This window comes from Cherax quadricarinatus, chromosome 77 (genome assembly GCF_038502225.1).
Source record: "Cherax quadricarinatus isolate ZL_2023a chromosome 77, ASM3850222v1, whole genome shotgun sequence".
Lineage (NCBI taxonomy): Eukaryota > Metazoa > Arthropoda > Malacostraca > Decapoda > Parastacidae > Cherax > Cherax quadricarinatus.
This window is the reverse complement of record NC_091368.1, coordinates 4,277,207-4,290,399: the sequence shown is the minus strand read 5'-3', so window position 1 is coordinate 4,290,399 and position 13,193 is coordinate 4,277,207. Positions and strand designations below refer to the sequence as shown.

Here is a 13,193-nt window from a genome sequence, read left to right as displayed (position 1 = left end):
TATAATTAAAGTAAGGGTTTAATTTAGAGGTAAATATGAGAGTGTTGAGGGGGTGGTGGAGGAACAGCCGCAGCAGACGACGCGCCAACATGGCCGCCACCACAACCACTCTCCTCACTCGCTCTTTTATTAACTTTCTGTCAATTTCCTCGCCTTTATCGCTACAGGTGATGTATATTTGACAGCAGAATGACAAAAATGTCTCCAGATTATGTTTATGGGCAGTACAGAGGCTGTTATATGGGTAGATGTGTGTTAGGCACACGAGGCGACCAGTCCAAAATAGATCAAGGACCACAAGGGATATTAAGGACTATTTTAGGGGATATTTTAAGTAATTTATTTCTTTATTACTATGTGAGACAGTTGTTATCATCCAAAATTGTGTTATATTGCCCCTAAATAAACTTTATTTTGAGTTGTGGCTGTTTGAAGTATGTTAAGGTGCCTTGATGCAGGGCTCTTGATCCAGGGAACTGCAACTGCTGACCCCTTGGATCAAACCTGCTTACTTCCCATTCAAGTGCTATATGACCCTTACTGTATGAGCCTTGTGGGTTTAGCTCTTATGTGTATAATTAGACCTCTAGAAACTCTCTCCTTGACCCCCGAAACTCTCTCCAGGTAAACTCTAGGAAGGTACCTTGATGCAGGTAAAGGGGGATCTTGATCCAAAGAACAAGGAATATCTTCCCTTTCCTTGGATCAAACCTGAGTGCCATTGATTCCCCAGGCGCTGTATGACTCGTACAGGTTTAGCTTGTGGTATAATAACTACTGAGAGTCGTGTATACTAAACTATTACTATTCCAAGTTAGGTACCTTGATGGTAGTGAAGGGCTCTTGATTTAATGAATTGGAGCTACCCTTCCACTTCCTCCGATCAAATTTCCTTCAGTTCCATGGGTACTGCCTGGTCCTCAGATCATCGGCAAGTTATCCAGGCAGCAAGTACAGTTACATGTACCTGGGGTATTTGTACTTCTTTCTTCTTCTTTCAACAAACCGGCTGTATCCCACCGAGGCAGGGTGGTCCGAAAAGAAAAATGAAAGTTTCTCTTTTCAAATTTAGTAATATATACAGGAGAAGGGGTTACTAGCCCCTTGCTCCCGGCATTTTAGTTGCCTCTTACAACACGCATGGCTCACGGAGGAAGAATTCTGTTCCACTTTCCCATGGAGATAAGAGGAAATAAACAAGAACAAGAACTAGAAAGAAAATAGAAGAAACCCCAGAGGGGTGTGTGTATATATACTTGTACATGTATGTGTAGTGTGACCTAAGTATAAGTAAAAGTAGCAAGTCCTACCTGAAATCTTGCATATTTATGAGACAGACAAAAGACACCAGCAATCCTACCATCATGTAAAACAATTACAGGCTTCTGTTATACACTCACTTGGCAGGGTGGTTGTTGTCTACCAACCTACTGCCTAGAAATTGTTCTTATGTGTACCTGTACCTAAATAAACATACTCTCCCCTTTCTCTTATACCTTTTCCTATATGTACTCCCTTTTTCACCTCATTTCCACCTTTGAGACTGGACAAATACAGAAAAAAAAATTTCTTTGGTCTTATATGTCCATATATAAACTTTCTATAACTGACCGTTTGACTTTTTCAGGTGCCATTACGCAGCTTCCATACAAGCCTTACAGCATGCAAATATCCCAACTGGAAAATGATTAAGGAAGTAAAGCATCGGAAAATTGTGAAGGAATTTGCATTTGAGAGAATGAACATCAATGCACTAAGAAAGAATAAGATCATTCCACCAGCAATTCAGGTTTGAACATTTAGTTTTCAAACAGGTGTCAGAAGAGACAAAATTATTTTATATGTAAAAGTTTTAATTTAGTCAATTTCTTTTGTTTTCATTGAATGTCTTTTTTTTATTGTATCTAGTTTATGCTGTAAAAATGTAATCTTGATCAAAATTTGTTAGTTCATGAATGTGTTGTTATTTTTAAGATGTACTAAGTAAGTGTATTTATTCAGCAGGCATCTTTGATGTACAGTGCTTTATATAAAAAAATAACAAGTATGGACCGTACATTTAAAACCATTGTATCAATTTCTGTTCGAACAAAGTTCTTATTAGATAAAGGTGCCACAGTTTTAACTGTACTATTGTAGGCTTTTAATGCTTAAACTTTTTTAATGTACATAGTATAATTTTATAAGTTTACCTAACTCAACATTTTATTGTGGCAACATTTTACTCTCCAGGAGCTTTGTCAAGCTTGACATAGCTCCTGGAGAGCGAAACGTTGCCACATTAAAATGCAAAGTAGTTGCATTTGTGTTCTTGTACCTAACATATTGTCAGTAATTTTCCCAACATTATTACAATAAATTTGATCTCAACAGGAAATAGCTGACAAAGAGATACATGCACTACCTCGTAAATCTAGCATCTCTCAACTACACAAGCGGTGTATGCTTACTTCTAGACCTCGTGGCCTTGTTACTAGGTAAGTACTTTAAGATTAAATTGTTTAGCTGCTTTCATTTACACTTGCAAAATGTCCTCATTGGCTGATAGAAGAAAAGGATACATAATAACTATAATACAGCCTCTCCACATTTAGCGACGTACTCGTTTACCAACAACTCTGACATACAACGGGCTCTCTGACCAGTATGCATACATGAATAATGTATATTAGAGCTGATTTCCTCTATTCTGTTTATTACAATATATAGTACACTACTGTATAAACATTTTAAAATATACCAGAATTGTTATAAATGGTGCAAAGGTGACATTAAAACAGCATTAAAGATGGTTGACACAAACCCACTACCATTATAGTATGCTCCTTACTTAGCGATGAATTCATTTACTGACGTGGTCTTATGAATGGAACTCCGTCATTAAGTGAGGAGAGGCTGTACTGCCACAAACCAGGGATGAACCTGCAATGTTTTAGCCCGCCTTGTGGGAAGCCAGCCAAAATCCACGATGCTCTAATCCATTTATCCAAAACTGCTTCAGACATCAGGTACCCAGTAACACTGGGCATGTCACTCCTGATACTAGCACGTACATGGCTGTGGAAAGCTAAAATATTTCGAGTTCAGTTGTTATGTGCTTAAAACCACTTGCTTCAGGAATGCATTAATAATAACCATATAAAAATCATAAAAAGGTAAAAGAAATTCATTTTTTTTTTTTTTTTTTCAACAAGTCGGCCGTCTCCCACCGAGGCAGGGTGACCCAAAAAAGAAAGAAAATCCCCAAAAAGAAAATACTTTCATCATCATTCAACACTTTCACCACACTCGCACATTATCACTGTTTTTGCAGAGGTGCTCAGAATACAACAGTCTAGAAGCATACACATATAAAGATACACAACATATCCCTCCAAACTGCCAATATCCCAAACCCCTCCTTTAAAGTGCAGGCATTGTACTTCCCATTTCCAGGACTCAAGTCCGACTATATGAAAATAACCGGTTTCCCTGAATCCCTTCACTAAATATTACCCTGCTCACACTCCAACAGATCGTCAGGTCCCAAGTACCATTCGTCTCCATTCACTCCTATCTAACACGCTCACGCACGCTTGCTGGAAGTCCAAGCCCCTTACCCACAAAACCTCCTTTACCCCCTCTCTCCAACCCTTTCGAGGACGACCCCTAATTCATATAGGAGATTTTTAATCTACTTGATAAGAACAAGAGGCCTCAGTTGTAAGTTGAGGAAAAAGTTATGCCAGGAAGACATTACAAAGTGTTGCAGTGCTGTATGACCCTTGTGGGTTTAGAGCTTGGTTTTAATCATAATGCACAGTTAACCCACGGATAGAAGAAAGAAACTTATGATGCTGTTTCAGTTCGACTTGGCCTATTAATAACAATAATAATTCACAAATTATGAATTATTTGTCATTTAGAGAGAATGGAGCAAAGTAAAATGACTTGGAGCACATACAAATCTGTAGGGGAAGGAAGGCGGGGTAGGGGTCATCCTCAGAAAGGTTGGAGGAAGTGGGTAAAGGAGGTTTTGTGGGCTAGTGGCTTAGACTTCCAGCAAGCGTACGTGAGCATGTTAGATAAAGAGTGATGGAGCCAAATGGTTTTTGGGACCTGACGAGCTGTTGGTGTGTGAGCAGGGTAATATTTTGTGAAGGGATTCAGGGAAACCAGCTAGCCGGACTCGAGTCCTGGAAGTGGGAAATACAATGCTTGTGCTTGAAAGGAGGAATTTGGGATATTGGCAGTTTGGAGCGACATCTAAACTGTCGTATCTGAACGCCTCTGCAAAGACAGTGATATTGTATGAGTGATGATGAAAGTGTTGAATGATGATTGAAGTTTTTTCTTTCTTTTGGAGTCACCCTGCCTGAATGGGAAATGGGCGACATGTTAAAAAAAAATACATCTGTGTTTCTACACAAAATGGCCTAAGGGTGTTTTTATTGCAGTAGTGATTCTGTCTCATTGTATATTTGTATCAAGAATAGACTTTCATTAATATAATTGGGATTTCTTGCAGATGGAGGTTGTCACGTATAGTGTGGCGTCATGAAGCTGATTACAATAAATTATCTGGAGTGCAGCGAGCTATGTGGTGAAGAGAAGGATATCAGGTATTGCTAAATAGGATGGTATTATTTTTCTAATAAATGTGGATTTGATCATGTTTTTTCGTGAATTGATACCATGAGACTTAAGTTGGATTTTTTGCCATGTATATTGCTGAATATTCAGCATACTGCTTCAGTCCTAATCATGACTTCTGATTTTATTAATAAATGCAGCACAATTAACAACAGTTATGAGAGTGCACTACATCTGATTACAATTTCTGTAAATATTGGAAAGTTTTGTCCCTATAAAATGTTCTCTTTGTTAAAAGCTACTCATGTGTCTTTTAATTTAAACCTTATCTTACACTAAAAATATAATATTAATACCGTACACTTCAGCCCCCCGTTAAATCTGTCCTTGTAATAAATTTTATTCTAGGTTTTGATTCACTTATTGTCTTAGAGTCCATATCTTTTTTTATGTGTGACTCTAATGTGGATAATATTGACATTCATGAGGATGTCCAAAAAGAAAGAAAGATTTGGGAACAGGAAAAATGTTTAGAATTAATTAAATGAGATACTTAAGTTGGTTTTCAGTGTAAGAAGTCAAGAGTCAATTAAAAAAAAATGGGCTTGAAAAAATTTGTAAATCAAGCTGTTTGATAAGATGCCCTTCAGTAAAATATAATAATTAAATTTTCCAAGTTACGAAGCTGGAACATTTGAAATCTAAAAGTTCAAAAGTGTGTAGGATAAATATTGTATAATAATAATCTTTATCTCTACAAGTACATGATACAACTTATACAGATCATATTTGACATCAGTGACATGCTAAATAGAAAGGATGCGACCAGTACCAGTCGGCTAACACCCAGGTACCTGTTTACTGCTAGGTGAAGAGGAACAGTATGTGTCTTAAGGAAACACGCCCAGTGTTTCCACCTGTACTGGGAATCGAACCACAGACAATGTGAGCATTTCTGTATATGTTCACAAAGTCAGTATAAAATGTCTTTCACAGCCTTTTCATAACTGAAGGTACTGGATACCAAGGTTGAATGTATGGTCATCTGTTGCCCCTCATCACATAGCAATAAATAGTGGACCCAGCTGTTGTTTAACTGTTGTGGGTTGCATCTTAGAAAATAGTCAGTTGCTTGACTACAGAGACCATGTATTAAATATGGTAGCAGAGATTCAGGGCTCTACCTCATTCTATAGACATAATCAGAATTGAGATCGATATGCTGATCTTTATTATAAATCTCTATCATTTTATAAACTGAAAAATAAGACACGTATGCATTACCTATGTATCTATTTAAGATATGTTTTTGCCCATCAGAGACTTTGTTAATGTAATACTGAGACATGTATGTATTTGGTAGATAAAAGTTCCTGGTGACCAAAATGTCTCTCAGATAATGATACCCAGATATTCCACGTGTTTTTTTTCATCAACTTTTTCTGTGTTGAACGCTTTTGATCTCAGATTTAGTATATTGTCTGTGTACTCAAGTGTTATACATATGAAAAATCTCCCCCATATACTTGCAGGCAGTGCAGCAATTGCATTTTCCTTGTTTGTAGTTTATTCCATTACATTGTGCAAGCATGTACATGCCTTTTGCTTGTGAAAAAGTTTATTTTTAACCTCGATCAAGAGCCAATTTGTAAATATTTTACCTGTTATAACATTTTTATAAAATTTAAGTCATTTTATTCTTGACAGGTAAACAGTCCCATATTTTTTCACAGTCCCATATATTATTAACTAATAATCTGCACTCTGCAACATTCTAAAATCTAAAATGATCAAAATTAAAAATGGTACACTGTAATACAAGTCTGCAATCTGTTATGAAATTCTCTACAGTCTGACCATCTTAATCTGAAATCTTACTGTACTGCCAAAAACATCTTTAGAACAAAACAATTTAAATTGGGATCATTTTTATTAACTTGTATATTAAAATCACATGCACACAAGCGTATGAAGCCACAGTGTGTCGAGGAATAATTTTTGCAGTCTCTCCAGCATGTTTATTATAAATACCACATATGCAGTATTAACATCAAAGGTATGCTTACTATACTCTTATGAAACCAGATAAACACTGCAGTAGATCTGCTCTCCCATGCTAGATAGATCCTACCAGCACAGAGGAGAATGAGACTTAAAATGATGTTTCAGTCCAACTAGTTGATGGTCCAAGTAGACCAAAACTTCATCATAACTTTATCAATTTTTTCTTTTCCTCAACAAACTGGTTGTATTCCACCGTGATAGAGTGACCTAAAAGAAAAACAAAAGTTTTTCTTTTTAAAGTTAGTAATTTATACAGGAGAAGGGGTTACCTGCCCCTTGCTCCTGGCATTTCAGTTACCTCTTACGACACTCATGGCTTATGGTGGGTTATTTGTGTTTTGTCATCATTCTCTGTAATTTTTCACCTCATATCTGCCCATTGTTTAATATGGAGACTAGAATGGCACTGGATAATTTAAATAAGACCTAATTAATGGTATATATTGATACACAGTATTATTTTGGGACTTCTGTTGCCTCTATATTAAGTGAGCAATAGAGCTAGGCCTCAAAAATGGATATACAGTACACACATTTCTTACCTTAAAATATTTTCATCATTAGCTTATAGTGAGTGGTGAATATATTTATTGTAAGAAGTCTGAATAAATGAAGAATGGGTATAACTGAAAATCGCTGCATTAGTGAGATGCTGTAAAGCAAAGTACTGTAAATCAGGGTTCATCTCTACTTATATATTGCTGACTTGGCTTTAGATTCATACTAACAAGGATTTCTCTCTTAGATTTATTACTTTTCCATGGTGAAAAATACAGTTGCAGAGAGGAGCTTCTTTGAAATTTTTTGCTTGTGGACAAGTGTCTTCAGTCAGTGTAGAAGCCTGTCCACAGGCACAAGTCTCAGTAAAGTTTCTCTCTAACTGTCTTTTCACACTTGTCAGCTTTGCATCATTTTTTCTCTATATCAGTTTCTGTATTGCTATATCAAATTTACAAGTACTGTAGTACTTTGCTTTTCCCAGGATTTGGACCATACATTTATCTTGTACTTCACTTGCCACTTTTCAGATAACAGCACTCTGCTAAAATCATCTGGTGTTCTCAGAGATTTTGTATGTTTTTTTCTTCAGTGAATTAGCTTACTCTATCTGTTTTACTCCTTTGTCTTTTTTTTTTTTTTTTTAACATGCTGGCCATCTCCCACCAAGGCTGGATGACCCAAAAAAGAAACACTTATACGATCACCCACACTATCACTGTCTTGCTAGAGGCATGCAGATATTACAGTTTAGATGTCCCTCCAAACAGCAGATATCCCAAACCCCTCATTTAGAGTGCAGGCATAATACTTCCCACCTCCAGGACTCGAGTCGGGCTAACCAGTTTCCCAGAATGCCTTCACAAAATATTACCTTGCTCACTCTTCAACATCTTGTCACAATCGTTTATATAAATTATGAACAGCAAGGAGCCATTTGGGTTTAGTTTTCATTTTAAATTCTATCCAGCTTTACAAAAGTTCTACTGCCTCTTGATTATCACCCATACCTCAGTCTAGGGTAGAGCTTCTCCAATACTGGATACTGTCCGTTTCTTTTTTTTTTTTATTATTAATCTCGTGTTGTTATTAATCTTTACATAAAGTGCTAATTGTGGGTCACGCAGTGCAAGGAGCAATGGAACCTCAATCCTCCATCCACTATTTGCCAGTCTGACTTGCTACCTAACTCTTCCCTCCTCCTTCCATGTTAAACCCTATCAAAGATAGGACCCCCAATGGAAATAAGTCACTCTTGACTTTTTTTTTTGAGTTATCCTAGGTTCTCTGCACATATGCTGCTATGTATGATAATTTATGTACAGTGGAACTTCAAATATCGAACTGCTCCCAACTCAACCAATTATGTAAGTGTATTTTTGTAAGTGCTTTTATAAGCGTATTTTTGAGGGTCTGAAATGAACTAATCTAATTTACATTATTCCTGATGGGAATAAATTCATTCGGTAATGGCACTCGAACAGCCATCTGGAACGAAGAAAGTTCGATATTTGAGGTTCCACTGTAACTGTATTTGTGTGTACCAAAATAAACTGACTTACTAAAGATGTAGAATTTCATATTATTCATTGTTCACTTCAAATACTTGGCCAGTTGGCCGAGTGGTTGACACGCTGACCTGAAATTTTAGGACTTACCATGGGTTCAAACCCCACCTTTTCTGTGGGTTAAGTTCACTGTTATAAATTAAGAGCAGTGAAATACACTTGGTGAGAGTTCATGTTGTTTTTCATTCTTAAAGTACAGACTGTGGTTTGTGCTGAGTACCTATTTTTATAAACCGGTTATTTTTATATAGCCGGACTTGAGCCCTGGAAATGGGAAGTACAATGCCTGCACTTTAAAGGAGGGGTTTGGGATATTGGCAGTTTGGAGGGATATGTTGTGTATCTTTATACGTACGTATATGCTTCTAAACTGTTGTATTCTGAGCACCTCTGCAAAAACAGTGATTATGTGTGAGTGAGGTGAAAGTGTTGAATGATGATGAAAGTATTTTCTTTTTGAGGATTTTCTTTCTTTTTGGGTCACCCTGCCTCGGTGGGATACGGCCGGTTTGTTGAAATAAGAAAGAAGAATATACGTAACAAATCAATAGTGTAAAACATTCTGTTTATACATTATTTTGTGTATATGTATTTATCATTATTTTAGAAATTGAATCTTAGAATGTAGCAACATAGTTGTGAGCATTCTGTGGAATGTTGGCAAACTTATCTTCAAATTGTTATTATTTCTCTTGTCTTTTATTGCTTTTCAGCTGCTATCTGATTTGATAGTGTAATATTCTTCAATAGATCTACAGTGACAGGTCATCAATGATAAGATGCTAGGTGCATACCATGAATTATTGCCATCATCAAGAGTTGAATTATTAATATCATGCTTTCTACCAAGAGTTTTTTACATATCATCCCAGCACCAGTTAAGGTGGGATTACTGTCATTTATATGGTCCATGTTTTACCATGTTGACCAGTGATGTGTAAAGTTTGAGTGTGTTCCTTCACTAACAATGTAACCTGCATGATATAATGATTTCACAAGTTGTGTAGATCTTGCAGTTTGGTGCAGAGTTAACATAAGGTTAAGGAGCTGTCTAGGATGGCAGGAACTGCAGATGAGTATGGTGGAAAATAAACCTTTCTAGCAGATACCTTTTCACTTTGAGAAGAGTTTTTATCAAGTTGTATTTTCTCACCATTCATACTCTGTATTAATATCCTGTGCAAGGCTAAGCAGCCGTGACCTTTCCAAGAACTCCAGTTCATTCAGCTATTACTCAATCTTTGCTCCAGAAGTGTCAAACTGCAAACCAGGAGAGCAAGAAACAAAAAATTGTGGGCCCTATTTCTGCCTCCTTCAATTTGGGTGCCTTGATGTTGAAGGGTTCTTGATTCAAGGACTTGAAGCTATTCTCCTCTGTCTTAAATATGATTACCTTACATTTTTTCAGGAGCTATAAAGCCCTTTCAGATTTAATGCTCACTCATGACTACAATAATAAAAATATTCTCACCGTGTCACTATCTGCTGTGTGCTCTATGAGTGTTTATATATATTTGTAGTTTTAATGCTAAGAGTGCGAGGTAAAACGCTATAATTAGCATATTCATAAAAACTAAATTCTTGTAGGCCATTTAGCAAGAGAAACTTATCTTCATTTTGTGATGACTGGTTCTGTACATTGAGAAAATGGGATGTTGTTGACTATGGCAGAAGAATTATTTGCTATTGAGTTCTCAGGTGATCATACAACACAGTTAAGTCATAAATGTCCTTAACATAGAATAAGAATTTCTCTTTTGTGTTGATTGGGTTGCCAGTTTGTAAAGGATCTGTGGATTGTGATTTCAAAGCTCAGCTGCAGAGTTCTGTCTGTTACCAAAGGCAGTTCTTAACTAAATTGTCAACTCTGTTTATTGACTTTGCTTTTTCCTCGTCTCTAAAAAAAATTTAATAGAGTGTTGTTGGTGATGTTATTCCAAAAATATAAGATAATTAGCACTCACCATTTAATGCACTCCATATACTTACCAGCTGATGTAATTTAATGTTTTGTATTTGTGCTAACTGTAAAAGTTTGTTTAGTTAATCTTTGTGATTTTCTTTTGAATAGGTGAGTAATTTTTGAGTTGCTGACAGTGGAACATTATCTACCTCAGCAGATATTTAAGCTATGGAATTTCTTTCCTTTTAACACACCGGCTGTATCCCACCGAGGATGACCTAAAAAGAAAAAAGAAATTTTTTTTTCTTTTTAAATTTAGTAATTTATATAAGAGAAGGGGTTACTGTCCTCTTGTTCCTGGCATTTTAATCGCTTCTTATGACATGCATGACTTATGGAGGAAAAATTCTGTTCCACTTCCCCATGGAGAAGCTGTGGAATTATCACTTTCTTAACCTCATTTTTTTAATGGATACAATTAGCACAACGTGCCTTATACCTTAAGCAGATTAATTCACAGTCTAACAATCTGAATGGTGATGATGATGGATCTATGCAATCTCTATACAGTGCTTCTGATTTGATAATTTTTGCCTCTATGTTGTAGTATCTTCTTGTACAGAAGCTAAACCTAATACGTATACTGTTGAAGCAGATACTGTTGTAGCTCACATTAACCCTACAGCCATTTCTCACCAAGATAGGATGACCCAAAGAAGGAAATGCATCAAGGGCGTATACTGTGTGTACCAGGTGAGCGCCGCATACCCACCAATGATGGTAAAGTCATCATAAATATTCGTCTCGGTCAGTGATATAATCATGGATGATAAAAAGTAACTAATTTTTCTGTCCCCTGTTGTGAAATATTGTGGCAGTTGCTCCAAGGTAGCACTGCACACCTCACTGTTAGATATATCATGCACAGCGCACACACTACCCCACCATATGCCACTGAAATGCATTCACCATCATTCATTCTCTAATTCGTTCCAGAAATGTGGGGATATCGCACTTCAAATGATCCTCCAAACTGCAGCATCCTCACTCGTATTTCCTTGTTCCTGGTGAATAAGGCACATACTATATTGAATTATGGGCCATCAGAGTGCTATTTTTGACTGAAAATTGGATCTCTGGATGCACATGCCTAAAAAAAAGATTCACATATTGAAGTGCATTTCTTCACATACTTAAACATAGTGTAGTTAATGTTTTTTGCAAAATTTTAGCATGACCTAATTGATTAAGACTCCAAAATTATAACATTTCAGACTAAGAACCAATCACATTTACTCTAGCTTAAGTACCAACTATTGCAAGATTGCAGCCTAAATCTACTTGTCTATCTTATGACAGATTGCAAAATACTTTATGACCCTCTTGTTTAGATACAGCTGGGCTTATGGGATACAGGGATACATTTCTCGGATTGCACAGCAACCGAAATAAATGAACATCAAAATGGTATACAATACCGATAGGTTGGTAGGTAAGACACATAGGCAACAGTTAGGCAACTTTATTTCGAAACGTTTCGCCTACACAGTAGGCTTCTTCAGTCGAATACAGAAAGTAGGCAGGAACAGTAGAGATGTGAAGACGATGTAATCAGTCCATCACCCTTGAAGTCATAGGGTGATGGACTGATTACATCGTCTTCACATCTCTACTGTTCCTGCCTACTTTCTGTATTCGACTGAAGAAGCCTACTGTGTAGGCGAAACGTTTCAGAATAAAGTTGCCTAACTGTTGCCTATGTGTCTTACCTACCAACCGAAATACATCTATTTATTTTTATGAGACAGTGCTAAATGCTTTTGTGTGACATGCTTTGTAAGAATTTTTGCTGTTCTCTCAAGTCTGTTGTGCAGTGCCTTCAGCTGGTTGAGCACTTTTTTATTTTGTCAATATACAGGCCATTTCCCATTGAGGAAGGGTGACTCAAAAAAGAAGAAAACCTTATAAATCTTTTCTTGAGCACTTTTTCTCAACTAATAATAATAATATTAATAAATTGTAGCCAGGCATGCATATTTATACATGCAGGAAAAAATACAGACTGAATAACAAGTGTTTGACAGCACTGGTTGACACTCCACTAATGGCCCTGAAGCCAGGGGCTGACTGGCCATTATTTATATTTAATTTGCTTCTTATTCTGTTTTCTTCCTCTCTTGTTTTCTTCATTTTTGGGTTCTTGTTTTCATATTGAAATTTTCAAGATTTACTTAATTGTTTCGATTAACACATTTGTTGTGTTGCTTGAAGCTATATTCATCATCCTTGTCAGTCGTCAAGCTGTCTGGTCACACTTACCACAGAGTGCAATAGATGTTGGGCATGCTGCTTGGATCAGTCAAGTTAAGCACCATTACAAATGGCCAGCAATTAGATTGATGATTGCATGGACTGAGAAACCAAGAACTTTTAATTTCTGAGAGTTAATGGTTTGTTATGCAGTATTGAAAATTTTTTTTTTTTTTTTTTTTTTTTTCAACAAGTCGTCCGTCTCCCACCGAGGCAGGGTGACCCAAAAAAGAAAGAAAATCCCCAAAAAGAAAATACTTTCATCATCATTCAACACT

The 13,193-nt window shown here is 36.6% G+C and overlaps 2 protein-coding genes across 3 annotated transcripts in view; both read left to right on the top strand.

The window, feature by feature from the left end:
• Positions 1 to 14: 14 nt before the first annotated feature.
• On the top strand, positions 15 to 9,585 carry mRpS14 (mitochondrial ribosomal protein S14). 2 transcript variants are annotated; one of them, XM_053795913.2, is made up of 5 exons: positions 15 to 167; positions 1,628 to 1,789; positions 2,374 to 2,477; positions 4,508 to 4,601; positions 9,416 to 9,585. In XM_053795913.2, exons 1-4 carry the CDS (start codon positions 36 to 38, stop codon positions 4,584 to 4,586), a joined length of 477 nt encoding a protein of 158 aa, XP_053651888.1. In that variant the 5' UTR covers positions 15 to 35; the 3' UTR covers positions 4,587 to 4,601; positions 9,416 to 9,585. The 2 variants fall into 2 exon arrangements, with proteins under 2 accessions (XP_053651888.1, XP_053651887.1); XM_053795912.1 differs by lacking the exon at positions 9,416 to 9,585 and having other exon boundaries at positions 4,508 to 4,873.
• LOC138854988 (uncharacterized) overlaps positions 9,447 to 13,193 on the top strand; it is a 76,021-nt gene continuing 72,274 nt past the window's right edge. The window contains exon 1 of the mRNA XM_070101444.1: positions 9,447 to 9,585. The gene's annotated coding sequence lies outside the window, so the exon portion shown is untranslated. The remainder of the gene's footprint in view (positions 9,586 to 13,193) is intronic.